Source organism: Eptesicus fuscus, chromosome 12, assembly GCF_027574615.1.
Source record: "Eptesicus fuscus isolate TK198812 chromosome 12, DD_ASM_mEF_20220401, whole genome shotgun sequence".
NCBI classification, from domain to species: domain Eukaryota; kingdom Metazoa; phylum Chordata; class Mammalia; order Chiroptera; family Vespertilionidae; genus Eptesicus; species Eptesicus fuscus.
The window spans coordinates 8938880-8955761 of NC_072484.1; the positions used below are offsets into that span (position 1 = coordinate 8938880).

A 16882-nucleotide genomic window follows, 5' to 3' on the forward strand; every position below is an offset into this window, starting at 1 on the left:
GACCTACTGAATCAGAAACTCTGGGGCGGGCCCAGCAGACTGCTCTGACAAGCCCTCCGGGTGACTGTGCCCGCCCGGAAGGTTCGCAGGCCTCCGGGGCGGGGGCCTTCAGAGTTTGGGCCCAGGTGTTAGTCTCTCTACGTGATCACGGTCCTCTTTACTTCACCAGTTTGGCAGGGCACCCACCAGCGCTCCGTTAGCCGCGCGCTGACGCTCAGCCGGGCTGGCTCCCAGGCCCCCAGCAGCGCCCACCCAGAACTGCAGCCCGAGGCGGCCGTCTCCGCCACCCAACCCCCCATCCCAGCGGTGCGGCTGCCGGCCACCTCGGGGACCAGGCGCCCAGGGTGGCAGGTGCAAAGGCGCCCCAGCAGGGGAAGCCAAACGCCTCGGCCCAGACCGCAGGGCTGCGGGAGTGGGCACAGCCCTCCCACCCGTGTCCGCCCTACCCTCCCGGACGCGGGTGCGCCGTCTAGGTCCCGAGGGACCCCGCGAGTCCGGGGCCGGCGGGTGCCGGGACTGGTGCGCAGCGCCCTGGAGCCGCTTTGCAGCGGGGCCGGGGCGCCGGGCCGAGCGCCCTCTAGGCAGCGGAAGTGGAGCTCGCTTTACATCCGTCCTCCCGCCGCCGGAGTTGGGAGAAGGAAGGCGGGGGGGGTGTGGAAAAATAAAGGAAAAGCCCTCTACCATGTAGACCAGTGGCCCCCCACCCCATCACCGGCCGGGACCCCCCGTCTGCGGCCATGAACGCGACCAGCGAGGGCGAGAGCTTCCCCGGCTCCGTGCAAAGTAAGTGCTTCCCGGGCGCAGTGCGCGCTCCGGGGCCCGGGCCCAGGCCCGTCCGCGCGCAGCGAGCAGGCCCGGGGCCCCGAAATCGGGGTGACGCCGTGTCTGCGTCCCGGAGACCGCGGCGGGCGCGCTGGGCGGGAGGCGCCGGGGTGGGTTTGGGGTGCGGGCACCCTACGCGGCGCCAGGCTGGGGGCGCTCTCCAGTTTCGCAGACCCCTTGGAAGGGGACGGCGGGGGAGGACATGCCGTTCAGACAATCGCCACCCCCTTGGGACATTTCCCGGGCCGCCCCCTCCCCCCCGGTGGAGTTTGGGAGATTTGGGGTAACCGCTGCGACGCTGGTGGGAAAACTTCTGCCTCGGTGGCCCCAGATCCTTGAAGTGTGGGGGTCGGAGGGTCTCACGAGGTCTGGCCGGCGGGGCTTGCCGCCTTACTGCAAGCCTTGTCCACATTAAAGGTGGAGATTTGAATGGGGAATGGAGCCGTTGTCGTCCCCGGAGTTTGGGGTTCATTTTTATTTTCCTCCTGAGACAAGCACTCCCTGGTTTCGCCCGAAGCTTTGTTTCCCCAAGTGAGGTCCAGGGACTGCGCGCACGCTAGCCACCTGGGAGCGCGGGCGCTTATTTTAAAAAACAGAAAGCTCTTGGGGCCCCACCCATCTGGTCGGGGCTGGGTTGCCGGAGGGATGATGGAGGGGGAGAGAGACCCGCCCTTTCCCTGGGAGATTCGGGAGCACGTCAAGTTTGAGAACGCCTGGCACAAGGGTTTGCAGACACCTGGCACATAGTAAGCGCTTAGCCCGTTAGCTGTTCCTGTTAACAGTTTGGGAGACTTTGGCTCCCAAACTTGGCTGGGTATGTAATTTGCATAATTTGTGAAAAGCACAGATTTTCCTAAACCCCAGCGCCCCTTCACCTCGCCTCCTTTAGGACTCCTCTCGGAAGTGGGACTCAGGTGTGTCCATGTTTAACTCCTAGCCCACCTCCCCCAGGTCATTCTGATGCTGAAACAGGTTTGGAGAACTTTGCAAAGAAAAATAAATTCTCTTTGTTGGTGGTGAGCACGAGCTGTGCCCAGAGTTTTTTATTTGGTCTCAGTTCATTCTCACTACAGAGGTAGGTATGTTTATCACTCCAGATTTTCAGAGGCAGATAGTGGGGTGCCTCAGTAATAACCTAACCCGGAGACAAGCTGGGGGCTGGGGACCCCTGCGCTGGCCTTTTACAAGCACCTTCTCATTGAAGCCTCTTAACCAGGCTGTGAAGCAGAAACTTCTCCCCACTTCATCCCGGGCATCAGCCCAGTTCCATCGGAATCGTCCGCGATGAGGTCCCTTCATCTCTTGGTCCCTTGTTTCCAGCTAGTCCCCCGAGCACCTCAGCAGCTGTGCCGGAGGTTTGGAAGGAAAGCCTTCCTCCCGCCCATCCATTGACTTCAAAGTACTTAAGTGCAAGATGGCTGATAAAGCATTGCCACGCCCAGCCTCAGAGCACGCTCCTCAGCCGGTCACCCACATTGCATTTCCCCAGAGATCTCTTGTCTTCGTGAGACTCGGGGAAAATTGAACATAATGTAACTGTCTTGGAATTTTTTCAGAAAATTGATATATGGATGCCAGCCATATATGCGCAAAGTATGTCTCATATAATTTAGGCATGGGAAAAGTTAGAAATAATATAAAGACCTAATAATTACTGAAATTTATGAAGCATGGGTAACATGAAATAATGTGAACGTATTATTACATAATTGTATTTACAAATACATTTAAAGATGTAGCACAATGCTTATGCGATCTTATGTGGGGGAAAGGTTAATTTTACAATACATTATGATCTTAAACAATTTTCAACTAAAAAACAATTTTTAATTGAAGATGAATAGAAGAAAATATTTTGTAATGTTCATGGTACACATGCTGCTTCTCTTCTATTATAAATTTTCTGTTATAAACATGAGTTTCCTTATAAGAAGACAAAGAAATGTTTTTTAAATAAAAATTAAGGATCTCATGTGAGAGACTTACTAACTAGTGGTGTTTCTTTATTCAATAAGCATTTACATAGCCCTTTCTAATATAGTGCCAGGTACTGCGGCGGGTACTTAGTAAATGTTAACACAGTATTACTACTTAGCATCATTACTCGGGAGACACAATGTCCCTGTCAGTTAGGAATGGATTTTGGCCATAAGTAACAAACACTAGCTTAATGAGAAGTCTGGAATTGGTTGATTCAGGAGGTCAGTGAAGTAAGGACCAGCCTCTGTAGGCATCTTAATATTTTCCTCATAGTTACAATATGGCTGCACAAGCCCCTGTTATCACACCTGCATTCAAGGCAAAACATCTGTTCCCTTTTTATCATGAAAGCCAGGCTTTCCCCAGAAACTCCTTTAGCAGTGTGCTGCAGGGCTTCCCAAGTATGTAGGGGACCATGATTATTTAGAGTGGTGGTTCTTACAATTGGGGGTTGGGTGGATAGGATTTGAAAATGTGGAGGGATTAGTTATATATATATATATATATATATATATCTTTATTGATTTCAGAGAGGAAGGGAGAGGGAAAGAGATAGAAACATCAATGATGAGAGAGAATCATCCATCAGCTGCCTCCTGCATGTCCCCTAATGGGGATCAAGCCCACACCCCAGGCATGTGCCCCCAACTGGAATCCAACCTGGGACCCTTCAGTCCGCAGGCCTCTATCCACTGATCCAAACCAGCTAGGACAAGGGATTAGTTTTCATGACTGGGAAGTACAACCATTCTTTTTTTTTTTTTTCTTGTTTATCTTTTTTTAATCCTTTTGGGGGGAAAAGAGGTACAACCATCCTTTAGCTGGGCTAGTAGGTGGCTGCTGATTTTTCGAAGTGCAGGGCAGACATGCACATCAAAGAACATTCTCGTGTAAAATGCCACGAATGCCCCTAAGGACAGAAATGTGTTATGAGCCATCACTTGGGTCTGGGTACGTTACTGCTAGGACAGAATCGGAAATCTGTTTGCAAGGAGGAAGAGGGAAGTAAAATGGACATTGAGCCGGCAGCGAGCCATGTCTGCCACCAGGCCCTGTTTTCCTACATGGATTTGGTTTGCATTGTAATTTCAAACTGTTTGGGATTAATCTGTTACTTTCCCTTTGTCTCATGGAGTTCCTGGGGGCACAACGGTGCTGGTCGAGCTGACCCCCGACATCCATATCTGTGGCATCTGCAAGCAGCAGTTTAACAACTTGGATGCCTTCGTAGCTCACAAGCAGAGTGGCTGCCAGCTGACCAGCACGACCGGGGCGGCCCCCAGCACTGTCCAGTTCGTATCCGAGGAAACGGTGCCAGCCACCCAGACGCAGACCACCACCAGAACCATCACCTCGGAGACCCAGACCATCACAGGTATGGCGGGGGGATGGGAGCCGGTCAAAGTGGGCCATGTCCCAGACGCCGCCATGGAACTTGTGAAAATATAGTTTCCCAGGGTCCACCTGCTAGGGTTGCTGGTTCATTATTTTTAACAAGCTCCACTGGGAAACCAGCCACCCAGCAGGGTTTGGGAACTGCTGGGTTAAAACATTAAGTGTTAGCAGTTATAAATGCTGTCACATGTTAAACAAAACGAAATTAAAAAAACAAGTTTCTAAAGCAAAAACCTAATACTAAAAGGAAGAATACTCGCAGGAAATGCACTGCAGTTAAAAAAAAAAAAGATAGTTATTTTGGGTGATGGGAATATGTATATGGTCTTTGCATTTGCATTATTTGTATTAAGGGATAAAAAAAAAAAAAGGGGTTTTTGTTTGTTTGTTTTTAACCCTGTAAGCAGGCATTGCTGCCTCCCTCCCATGGGCTACAACCAGGAACACAGAAAAGTTCATCCCAGTTCTGGGTGGTATTCGTTCACTCCACCAAAAATAAATTATAGATGGATCCCAAATTTAACTGTGTATAATGAAACCATGAAAGTCCTAGAGTAAATACTATACACACAGACGCACACACATGTGTACACACACACACACACACACACACACGTATACGTACACCTACACTTACTAGTACACCTATATAATCTGTCTTAAGGGGTCAGACAGAAAACTTTTAAAATATGAAGTAATCCATTTATGAGTTAGCACTGACATTGTGGGGTCCTGTGGGGAATTAGAGAATGTATTCCTTAGCTAAAGGCATTCACATTTTTAAATTAAAAAAAAAAAATACTGTGCCTACCAAAGAAGACAGGTCGTGGACACCCCCCCTCCCCCAAAGGAAAAGAAGCGTGTAAGTAGTTGCAGATTAACTTGCAATTTTTCCAAAGTATAAACAATGTATTGAAAAGTCTAAAGACAACTGGAGAAGATAATTGCAGCATATATGACTAAGGCCTAATGTTCATACTATCTAATAAAAGGGTAATAAGCAAATTAACCGTCACTCCGTCACAAAGATGGCGGCACCCATAGCCACAAGATGGCAGCGCCCAGTCCTCTCAGCCCTGCCAGAGTCCCCCCAGTCCCGGGGCGGGGGGGCAGCCGCTGAGAGCAGGCAGCGTGAGCGGCCTAGCAGAATGCTTGCTTCGTTGCCGCGGCGATGAGGCAAGTGTTCTGCACCCAGCGGCGGATAGGCCTCTGGGCCGCGAAGAGCCTCTGGGCAGCGGGCGCAGAGCAGCCAGGCCCCACAAAGAGCTACTGACGCACGGATTCGTGCGCAGGGCTACTAGTCATAGGTAAAGAGCTCCTAAAAACCAATGAGGTGGAGAAAAAGAACCAAGTGGGAAAGTCAGCAAAGGGCAAAGGGCATGGAAGGATGCCTGTTGCCTCAGCCGTGAGAGACATGCACGTCGACAAGGCTTAGGAGGAGGAGCTGCTCTCCTTTCTAGGGAGGTAAATTCACATAACCTGGGTGGTATTGTGATATCTTTTGATTTTTTTAAAAATATATTTTACTGATTTTTTTACAGAGAGGAAGGGAGAGGGATAGAGAGTTAGAAACATCGATGGGAGAGAAACATCGATCAGCTGCCTCCTGCACACCCCCTACTGGGGATGTGCCCACAACCAGGGTACATGCCCTTGACCGGAATCGAACCCGGGACCCTTCAGTCTGCAGGCTGATGCTCTCTCCACTGAGCCAAACCGGTTTCGGCTCTTTTGAATTTTTAATGTTAGATTTAAGGTCTTTCACATTTCAAAATGTACATAAAACACATTTACCCAGTAAGTCCACTCCCAGGTATTTACCCTGTAAAACTTTATAGCATATACTGTAAAGAGAGTGGAACTTTTATATGTCTACAACAAGAGGGAACTAGATAAATCAATATCAGAGATTCAGACACTGGAGTAAAACTTGGCCTTGAAAAGGGGAGCTGGATCTATATGCAGACATAGAAAAATCTCAAAGTGTAAAACTCATACAGATGCATACAGATATATCATTTTATTCAAGAGAAGCTTCTAGAACAGGAATGAGGCAGGGGATACCAGTGAAAGAACTGTAAACTGTGCACATCAGGGAATGGTGAGGACTGGGGGGAAGCGGAGAAAGTTGCTCTTTGGATGCAATCAGATACTTGAGTTTTCAGAGAAGCCAACCATATGTGAAATTTCCCAAACGTTACAACTTTGATGGCCAAACAAAATACAGCTGTGAGCCTGGCTGAGCCACAGGCTTTTTTTTAGCATAGTCTCATGTTTACCAAACAGTTCATCTGGAGCTGAGGCGTGGCGAACACCCACTTTCTCTTCATCAAATATATGTTGTTGTGATGTTTGAATTTTTTGGGAATAAGCAAAGTTCTGCAGTTGTTTCCCTAATGCACCCAAAATAATGTTTCTGCTGAGTTTTTAAAACATTGAAATATAATTAACCAATCACCTCACAAACCTGAATAATAATACCTCGAGGTCTTTTCTCCAGAGTTTATCTTAATTATTATTTTAGAGGAAGTCACCAAGAAAATTTGAAACCTAAAATACACCTTAGAGATGGGCCTGGTCCAACCTTCTCATTTTACAGCTAGACCAGTGCAGCTATGGATGTGGAGGAGACATGGCCAGGGTCCCACCACACATCAGGACAGTCCTGGGACTTGGGTATCGTGGCCCTTACCCCGGGCGCCTTCTCTCTGCAGACTCAGTTCCCTGTCCTCAGAGGCAGATGCCCGGTAACCTCACGCTATGCCGTGCTGCCGCAGTGTGAGGAGGCGTCGAGGCCCACACTTTATGGGTGGCCGTTAATTACATCCTCCGTGTTCTGAGCCTTTGCCTATGATGTTCCCTCTGCCTGAAATACCTTTCCCGTCTTTGCCTGGCTGACGCCAACTCCGCCTAAGAGTTTAAGGTTCATGACTGTCTGCACAGAGCATCTGGCTTATCCTGGAACACCCCCTCCCCTGTGAACTGCAGCCGCCGCGATGCACACCTTTCTGTTTTCCAGAGGAGCCAGGATTCCTCTGGCCTCAGAGCTGCCATGCGTGTTGTTCCTCTGCCTGGAACTGACTTAATTCTTAGGCGGACCTCAGCGCTGCACCTAGAGGCATTTCCTCCAACCCCCCTCCTTGACACCACACACACACACACACACACACACACTGTTCTCTCAGACCAGGTCAGGTCCCCATAACTCAATGATTATTTGGGCAAGAACCTTAAGGTCTGCCCCATCACTGAACTATAAGCACCATGACTGAGGTCAGGGCTGCACCCCTCATGTTCACCGCTGCATCCCCAGCGCCAAGAAGGTGCTGGGCAGGAGGGTGCTCATTCTGGGTTGAGGAAATGAACCACTGACTGCCCAACTGACATTCATCCGTGAAGCTGACCCCACACCCAATGGCTCCTCCTCTGTCCTCGTAGTTCTTGGCCCGATGACACCCGTCTCAGCATTTCCACTGCCCACCTTCCTTCACTCTTGCTGTGCCTCTGTTGTGCGTACCGTCCTGTAGGCTCAGGCCAGACCTGGAGTCCTCTTCGTGCCCAACTCATGGTGGCACCCACTGCACATGTCGAAGGGAGCGCCGAGCCCCAAGACAGACTGCTGGACTCGCATCCCAGTCTAACGCCCCACAGCCCTGGACCGGGCAAGCCCCTTCCGCGCTCTGATTAATATTCCTCATCTGGCCCTCCTTGGTGTGCTCAGTGGTTAGAGCGTCGGCCTACATACCGAAGGGTCTCGGGTTCGATTTCTGTTCAAAGGCACGTACCTCAGTTGCAGGCTGGATCCCTGGCCCGGTCGGGGCTTGTGCAGGAGGCAACCAATGGTTGTGTCTCTCACATTGATGTTTTTCTCCCCGACTTCTTCTCCCCCCACCTCCCTTCACGCTATCTAAAAGTGCTGGGAAAATACCCTCGGTGAGGATTAAAAAGAACAATTCCTCGTCTGTACAAAGAGATCATTATGGCACCTAACACTATTAGGGCATAGAGCTGGGTGCCTGATACCTGATACCACCGGGTATTGAGGACTCTGCGGTGATCACAGACAGGGCCTGGGGCAGAGGACTGGGACTCGGTAAGCAATCGCTTTTCTTAAGGAGGAGATGAGGGAACAGATGGTGAGATCTGCTGCTTTTCTGCCCGACTCGGCTGCTCTTTCCGATCCTTCCTGCGCCTGTGCCACAAATCAAGTGGAATCTTGCTGGTTTCCTTTCTTTCACGCAATTCAGTTTGGTTTTCTGGGCCCAGCTCCCCCCAAGCCGGGGCTTCAGTGTCCCACGCGTGATGGTGCCCAGACCTGCCTGTGGACCGGAGTCCCAGGGAGCTTGGTCAGGACCCCGGTGCCTGGGCTCCGCCTCCCGGCACCTGGTGCTTAAACCCCCCCCCCCCCTCCGCCGGGCGATTCCGGTCTGAGCCAGGCGGGAGAGCCCCTCACTGCCCCAGGCCACAGCCCGAACCCGGACACCACACCGGCAGGTTTCTCCAGATCCCCTCACCCGGACGTTGTCCAGGCTTATTTCTCGCTCTTTGGTCCTTGATTAAGCCGACCTCCTCCTCACCCAGCTCCTGGGTCTCTCTGTCCTACAGTAGTTGCATGGAAAGTAAAATGTATTCGCCGCCGCTAGTTTGGAAGCTTCCTGTTTCACTTTGGATTGAAGAACTTGCCTCCAGGAGCAGTAAAACTAGATGTTGATGCTGGTGGGGGGAAAAATAGCATCCCACGTGCATTTTCTAAGTTCTGGCTTAAAATTATGGGGCTTAGGCGGCAGTGGCCTAGGTTCGCGTCTTGGCTGCATAGGGCCGTAGGAGCCAAGGACTCTTGGTGTCCCGCTTTTCAAGTGGGGACAGGAATAAATAGAAAGTTCGGGGCCCTGAGCCAGACTGGGTGGAGCTCCTGCCGTGAGCACTTGCGGTCACCGTGGGCAGGTCACTTAGCCCCCGTGTCTCCGTTTCCCCAACTGTAACATGGCAGTGATGTGGTTGCAGTCACCTTGGCGGGTTCTAACCAGGCTGTAGGGCTCCTGCGTGGAAGACACTTAGCACTCAGTGTTAGCTCTTGTCCGGTGAATCAGGCTGTGAAAAGTATATGATACAGCACCCAGAAAATGCTGGCGCATGGCAGGTCCCCAGCCAATATTACTTGAATTGATCACTTGATCTAGAATGACCTTTTCATCTCTTTTGGTTCATTTTCACTCTTCAGGTTCCAGGTTAAAAGTCACCTCCTCCTAGAAGCTAGCCGTGATTTCCCCTCCCTCCACGCCTGAGATTAGGTTTCTCACTGCTTGCCACCTAGCACTTACCACAGTAGTAATGAACCAGGTATTTGGTGGCAAGCAGTCTTTCCTTGGCCGGAGAAGTGAAGTGAGGTGCTGCTGGCGGTCTGACAGTGTGGTGGATGCAGCAGACGGAGAGTGGGAGGGCCGTGGGCAGCCAGCTGAGAGAGGAAAGCGGCTGGACAGCCAGGAGCCATCGGCAGGGAGGTTTTGGTGTTGCTAGGAGCCGGGCTGGCTCTCACAGGCCATGCTGTTCTGTCGAACATACACAGGGTCACAGAGCATCAGCATGGTCAGGGCCACTCTGTGACCGTGGAGGAACCGGAAGAACAAAACGCCTTCATCATCGTTTGGAGCCACAAAATAGCAAACATCCCCCACACTGATCTGAGTGACGTCTGCTTCTCTAGCTGTTACAGCTTTAGCCTCCTCTGCTTCTCAGTAATATTTATTAAGATGTCAAATCACAGACTTTCCCCCACTTTTTCTTTTATTTTTAAATATGATTTATTGATTTTTTTTTTTATTTTTTTTTTAGAGAGAGAGAGAAGGGAGAGGGAGAGAGAGATGGAAACATCAATGATGAGAGAGAAACATCAATCGACTGCCTCCTGTGTACCCCCTACTGGGGATCGAGCCCACAACCCATGTGCCCTGACCAGGAATCGAGCCATGACCTCTTGGTTCATAGGTTGGCGCTTAAACACTGAACCACACTGGCCAGGCTCCCCCATTTTCTGGCAGCTTTTTTTTGCAGGCTTCCTTGAACCCTCCCCCAAAATTACCCAGCATGAGCCCCAAATCTGAGTCCTTTCTAGCACCCTGTCACTGAGACTCCCTGGCTCCCGTGGTCTGAGGGTTCCCTCCGTGCAGTGAGTAATAAACTTAGGCACCTGCAAGTGTGTCCCTGGTCTGTGGGAAGACCAAACTCACCTCGTTGATTCTGAAAGCCTTAATAAAGAATCTGAAGGCTTGTTTTGGCCTGTGAGCCATTAATTAAGTGATTTAATTTCTAGTTTACTAGACTGTCAGTCTCCCTGCAGGCAGGCCTGGCTCCTTAGAGGCACTCAATGAAGCAGTTACCGAGCGAGAACAGAGCCGGCAGCTCAGCTGTAAGGATGAAGTTCATTAACGTGCATGAAGCACAAGGCCCGGCGCCTGCCCCATCCCATCCCGGGGCCCAGTGACAGTAGCTCTGAGACTGTTGTGCGCCAGGCGCTGGAGCCGAGATATGGAGATGCCCCTCCTTGGAGACTTCCAGGCCGTGAGCAGGGGAGGAGGACCGAGGAGTGAGACATGCACGCCCAGCCCTGTGCGATGAGCACAGCCTTGTCAGGAAGTAAAAGGAGTAGTTAGTCCCCTGGGGAAAGCCGGGGAAAATATTGTGAGGCCAAACGTACAATAAGCCTTGAAAGAATCGCCTGCCTGAGGGAGGAAGATGGTGGAAAGGGGCCATTTCCTAATGGTGGTCTGCGGGTGGGGCAGCTCGAGGGAAGATCTGATAACCATGCCTAACGATGACACTGGGAGTAGTGGTGGGAGCCATGCTTCATCTCTGACCTTTTTTCTGAAGGAGCTGGGGAGCCATTGAAGGTTGTTGAGCACATGAGTGATGTAGTAAGACAAACTATGTAATGATTTGTCAAACAATGGAGCAATAATAATACTGACTAATTCTTTGTTGTTGTTTTCTAAATACGTTCTTATTGATTTCAGAGAGAGGAAGGGAGATAGAGAGAGAAAGAGAAACATCAATGATGAGAGAGAATCATTGATCGGCTGCCTCCTGCACACCCCCTACTGGGGATCGAGCCCACAACCCGGGCATGTGCCCTGATCAGGAATTGAACTGTGACCTCGTGGTCCAGGCATAGCTAATTCTTAGAGTTCTTATGAAGTAATCTGTCTGAAGTCCTTTTCACAATGGTAAATTAAATACTGAGAGTCATTATCCCATTTCAACAAAGATAAGGAACAAAGGGGTTAAATAACTTGTTTGGGGTGATAGAGCCAGAAATCGGCAGAACCGGTCTCAAAGCCACACCGTCCCTTAGTAAACTCCTCGTGGCAGCATCTCTCAAAAGAGCCACCTGGAGCTGAGTGAGGCAGGCAGACCCCCTAGGTCCCTCCCCAGGTTCCCATGGACCCAGGCAGGGTCCTGGGAATCGGAGCCAGCCAATGCTTTCCATTGCCCTGAACACCCAACTGCAAATGGGCCGGGCAGCAAGACATGGGTTATCTCTTTGGACAAGAACGGGCAGGGCTCACCCAGGGTCCGTCCTACACTACAAAGATGACAGGATCTTGGCGTCTTTTTGGTGTCCTGGTGGTGGGTGTTGTCCTGTGGCCTCAACCCTCACTCACCTCATGGTGAAATGATGGCTGCCATTGCTTTACGCCTCAAGCCTTCGCTCAGCCCTGTCCACAGATGGAGAGAGGGACAGCTGCTCTTTAGCAGGGAGGACGTGCTTGCCAGGAGCTCCAGACCCCATTGGCTAAGATGGGACACGGGCCCAGGCCCACTGCCGTGGAGGCGGCTGGGCCACCCAGGGACAGGGAGGAGGGCTCAGCAGTGGAATCCAAGCCATGGGCCCCTCTGGAGAGCCGCCCAACCGCAGTGTCTGTAGACTGGACCAGAGCGGCAGTCAGAGCTGATGGGAAGGAAGAATTACCTAGAAACCTTGTTAAAAATACAGCTATAGCCCGGCCAGCATAGCTCAGTGGCTGAGCGTCGACCTGTGAACCAGGAGGTCATGGTCACAGTTCGATTCCTGGTCATGGCACATGCCCGGGTTGTGGACTGGATCCCCAGTGAGGGGTGTGCAGGAGGCAGCCGATCAGTGATGCTCTCTCATCATTGATGTTTTATCTCTCCCTCTCCCTTTCTCTCTAAAATCCCAATAAAAATCTAGTTAAAAAAAATACAGCTATAAAGATACCCAGACTTTACCCCTGATATCTCCATCAGAATCTCTGGTACATGACCAACTTCGAGAACCACTGGACCAGGAAGAGGGGAGAAAGGAAGGAAATCTATTGGCATCGGTGTCTGGCACGTAGTAGGTGCTCAGGAGATCTGAATGAATCTGAACCCAGCACTCGGAGTGGGAAGGGGGTGTGGGAAGTGGGAAGGAAGCTCCATTCCGCTTGTGGTGGTGGTTTTTGTTCCTGTTCAGTGAATTCCCAGTCTAGCGCAGGCTCACTTTGTTTCAGGGCGGACGGTTTGTGTTTGCCTGTGACAGACCCCTGCTCTGGCTCTCGTGGTTGCAGCCCAAGAGGAGGCTTTTATTTAGAAGGAAATAGGGAGTCACCGAGGACCAAGGGCAAGGATGTGGCTGGAACTCAAAAGAGATCGATACTGCCCAGCGGTGTGGTTCAGTGGTTGAGCGTTGACCTATAACTAGGTCAGGGTTTGATTCCCAGTCAGGGTACATGCCCAGGTTGCGGGCTCGATCCCCAGTAGGGGGCGTGCAGGAAGCAGCCAATCAGTGATTCTCTCTCATCATTAATGTTTCTCTCTCTCCCTCTCCCTTTCTGAAATGAATAAAAATATGTATTTTTTTAAAAGTGGCTCTAGCCAATTTGGCTCAGTAGATAAAGTTTTGGCCTGCGGACTGAAGGGTCCGGGTTCGATTCCAGTCAGGGCATGTGCCCGGGGTTACGGGCTCGATCCCCAGTTGGGGCATGCAGGAGGCAGCAGATCAATGATTCTCTCTCATCATTGATGTCTCTATCTCTCTCCCTCTCCCTTTCTCTCTGAAATCAACAAAAATATATTTTTAAAAAATAATAAAATAAAAATTTAAAAAGCGATGGATACCAGGAAACAAATATATTCGGGATTTCACATGTTCACGGTTCAAAGTGTGGCCGAGGACCAGGCCCACTGCTCAGGAGCCTGTTAGAAACCCAGTCTCGGCCCACCCAGAGCTGCTGGCTCCGAATCTGCATTTTAAAGAGCTCTCAAGATGGTCTCTGTGCTTGTTACCCGGGGAGAAGCGCGCGTCTACGTGACCGCTCCCAATTTTTATGCCTTTTATTTTCTTCAGAAGGAAAGTCCACACCAAAACGCAGTCTTAGTCCCAATTCTTAATTCCTGGGCAAGCGGATCTGATTGGCCTCCCAGGTGTCTGCTAGGAGAGGAAGGGCTGAGCGTGCAGTCACTGCTCACATCCCCATTTTACTGGCAAAAGAACTGAAGAGCAGCGACATGGTTTGGTCAAGACCCCAGAGCTAGTGAGTGGTGGAGACAGAGGTTGGTCCCAGGTCAGCCTGGCGTTTACACACACAACACATACACACTCACACTCACCCCTGGGAGCGAGTGGCTACTCCAACATCAAACTGCACACAGACACCCAGAGCAGCCCCTCCGTGATCAAGGCCACCCGAAGCCTTTCCCTGTGGGACCTGCAGGTCCCATTGTTCATAGTGTCCCTGGCAAGAAGCCGAGTGTGGGGGAGGCCTGCGAGGGGCACCCTGATAAAGCCATCCAGGAGGCTCCAACAAGATGGGTAACTTGGCTGTTGAATTCAGACACCTGCAACAGAAGACGATTAATAGTTACACGCTTCTGTGTTCCGTATTGAAATGTCACCTCCTCACTGAGGCCTTCCGGGATTACCTTACTTAAAGTCTCATGCCCCCAGCACTTCCTGTCCCACTTCCCTGCTGTGTTTGTCTTCATAGCATTTAGCTATAGAGTATTTATATAAAATTTTTTTTGCCTGCACACTCACCACTAGAGTGCCAACTCCATGAAGGCAGGGGTTTTGCCTCCGGCTCACTGATGTGTTTCTATGCCCGGCGCACAGTAGGTGCTTCGTAAATTTTTGCTGACTAAATCAGTGAATAATGGCAATAGCGGTAACAGTTTCACAGGCTTGATCTCTAATCCTCACAACAGCCCGAGGGGATAGGAATGGGAATCGCCCCTATTTTTCAGGTGAGGAAACTGAGACTCAAGAAGATAAGACTTAGGAGCCCAAGCTCTGGAACAAACCCTTTCCCGTCCAGGAGACATCTGTTTGGGGTGACTCACATGTTATGTGTGAGTAGCCCTGCCTCTGAAGTGATCCTGCAGTTGGGTGCCTGGCCCTTTGCTTCCTGCCGTCTCCCCGGCACAACAAAGGCAGAATGGACAAATGGGGCTGCATCAAACTTCTGCGCATCAGAGGCAACAACAGATCGGAAAGGCAGCCTACGGAATGGGAGAAAATATTTGCAAGCTACACATCTGAGACCTGGTTAATGTCCACGTTACTCCCAAGAGCCCCCTCTGCTGTGACCTGCCATGAAGTCCTGGGATGCTGAGGCTCCCAGGAGAAGGGCCGGCGGGAGGTCAGGAGCCAAAGCCCCACCCATCTCCAGGAAGTCCCATCTCCAGGGAGTCTCACGCTCAGCTCAGGAGGACAGGGGCCCTGCATTCACCTCCCGGGAGGACTGAGAGGGACTCCCTGAGCTGGGCTGTGGGGGACCTGGCCACGCCACAACCCTGCCCCCACCCACCCACCACACACACCTGCCAGCCTTCTTTTTGCGCAGAAAGTTGTAGAGCCGAAAGTTGGGAGGTCATGAGCACATGACCAGCCATCTCGGTGAGCACTGCAAATCCTGTGTCCTGGGTGACCCGCTGCCCCGGGCAAACAGAGGCGGTTGGTCTCCCTGGGTCTCGGTCCAACTCCCCTTGAGAATCTAGTGCCACTGCCCAGTTCTGTTCACCTGTAGACTCGAGCATGGGCACTTCCTGGCTTCCGCTTCTCATTAACCTTTGCAAAAACCATATGAGGTGGGCACCGTGACTGTCTCTGCTCACAGGGGAGGAAACTGAGGCTCACACGCCTGGCCTGCGGTCTCCCAGAGCAAACAGCTGGACCTGGACACATCGGTCCAAAGCTACAGTGTAAGGTCCCCGACCGGGAGGTGCACCTCAGGGTTAAGGAGATTGCCGTCGGCCGGCAGGCTGTCACAACGAGACGCTCTCTGGACCCGTGAACAAACTCGCGCTTACGGAGCACATTTTGGTCACTTCGGCAGAGGCGTGTACCTTTTCAGGTACTACACACCTTGAGTTAAATTGCTGTTTAGAGCGTCTCCCAGATGCTGCGTGATGATTCAGGTTGAAGATGAGACGTAACTGTACCCAGAGGTACCTGGAAACAACCGTGGGGGCTCAGTCTGCCAGTGATGAAGCACGTGTTTGTGTTGGAGGAACAGCCCTTTTGTTCGTGAGGAGCAGCAACGAGAAAGGTGGGCTGCCTCCGCTAGACAAAGCTGGGCCCTTCCCGCTGAGATGCACGGCAAAGGGCCATCTGGGCCAGTGGTCCTCAGGCTCAGACTCACCTGGGCAGATGGTTAGAACGCAGAGCGCTGGGTCCACCCCAGAGTTTCTGATTCCGTAGGCTGGGGTCGGGGTGGGGGTAAGAATTTGCCTTTGTAGCAAGTTCCTAGGTAGATCAGTGCTTGCTGACTGGGATTCAGACAGAGCAAAGGGAGCTGGAGCCAAGAGCCGAAGCCCACGGAGTAGATGAGACAGGTCAGTAGAGGCAGGTGTGGTTGATGGACACATCTGATCTGAGAGACTTGGCATGAAGGCGGGACATACGCCTGTCAGAATGGTTTGGCCAACTTTGAGCAAAAGCCGCTTAACTTCCCTCTGCATGTTTCAGTGAGAACAAGGAAGCCATGGGTTTACTCAAACACCAGATGCTGACGGAACCAGGTATTCCTTGACCTGCATCAGAATCATGTTGTCATTCCTGCCACGGTGCCCAGGAGGTGGCGGGCCAAACAGCCCAGGAGGTCTGGAAGGACCCATTCAGTATGTGTGAAATTTCTAAGGAATATCCATACTCGATACAAAATGAGGAATATGACAGCGTTGCATCGTCAGGTGTTTAACTGGCAGCTTTTTAAAATCTGTTATACACAAAACAGCGGTACATCTTACAATCTATAATGTCTTACATTCAGAGAAGGAAGATGTTTGTTAAGAGAAAATACAGCACCTCACACCTGTGGCCGAGATGCTGTTGCTTCAGCCACAGCCCAGTAGGTAATGATGTGAGGTCTGTGTGGGTTTAAATAAAGAGGTTTGAGACTTCCTGTTGTATCTTGTATAATGATAAACATGTGCGGTCCCCTGTTTTTCCTTTTCCCCTCAGAACTTCAGTGAGAGTACGGGATTACTTTTTTTAGGAGTACTGTGTTAAAGAGTGTTTTTGGGAGAACTTGTAGTTTTACCCAGGATTTCTTCAATCAGTTTCTTTCCACTTGTTTGTTAGGAGTTTTGTGGTAAAACCCTGGGCGGAGTTGCTCAGTGGTTAGAGCGTCGGCCCGCACACCAAAGGGTCTCGGGTTTGATTCCAGGTCACATGTCTGGGTTGCAGGTT

General features: G+C 51.2%; 1 protein-coding gene across 1 annotated transcript in view; it reads left to right on the forward strand.

Annotated features, from left to right (window-relative positions):
* Positions 1-635: 635 nt before the first annotated feature.
* LOC103285755 (zinc finger protein 64) overlaps positions 636-16882 on the forward strand; it is a 30587-nt gene continuing 14340 nt past the window's right edge. The window contains exons 1-2 of the mRNA XM_008141187.3: positions 636-783; positions 3938-4177. Of these exons, the coding sequence (XP_008139409.2) occupies positions 738-783; positions 3938-4177 (286 nt within the window). The 5' untranslated portion in view covers positions 636-737. The remainder of the gene's footprint in view (positions 784-3937; positions 4178-16882) is intronic.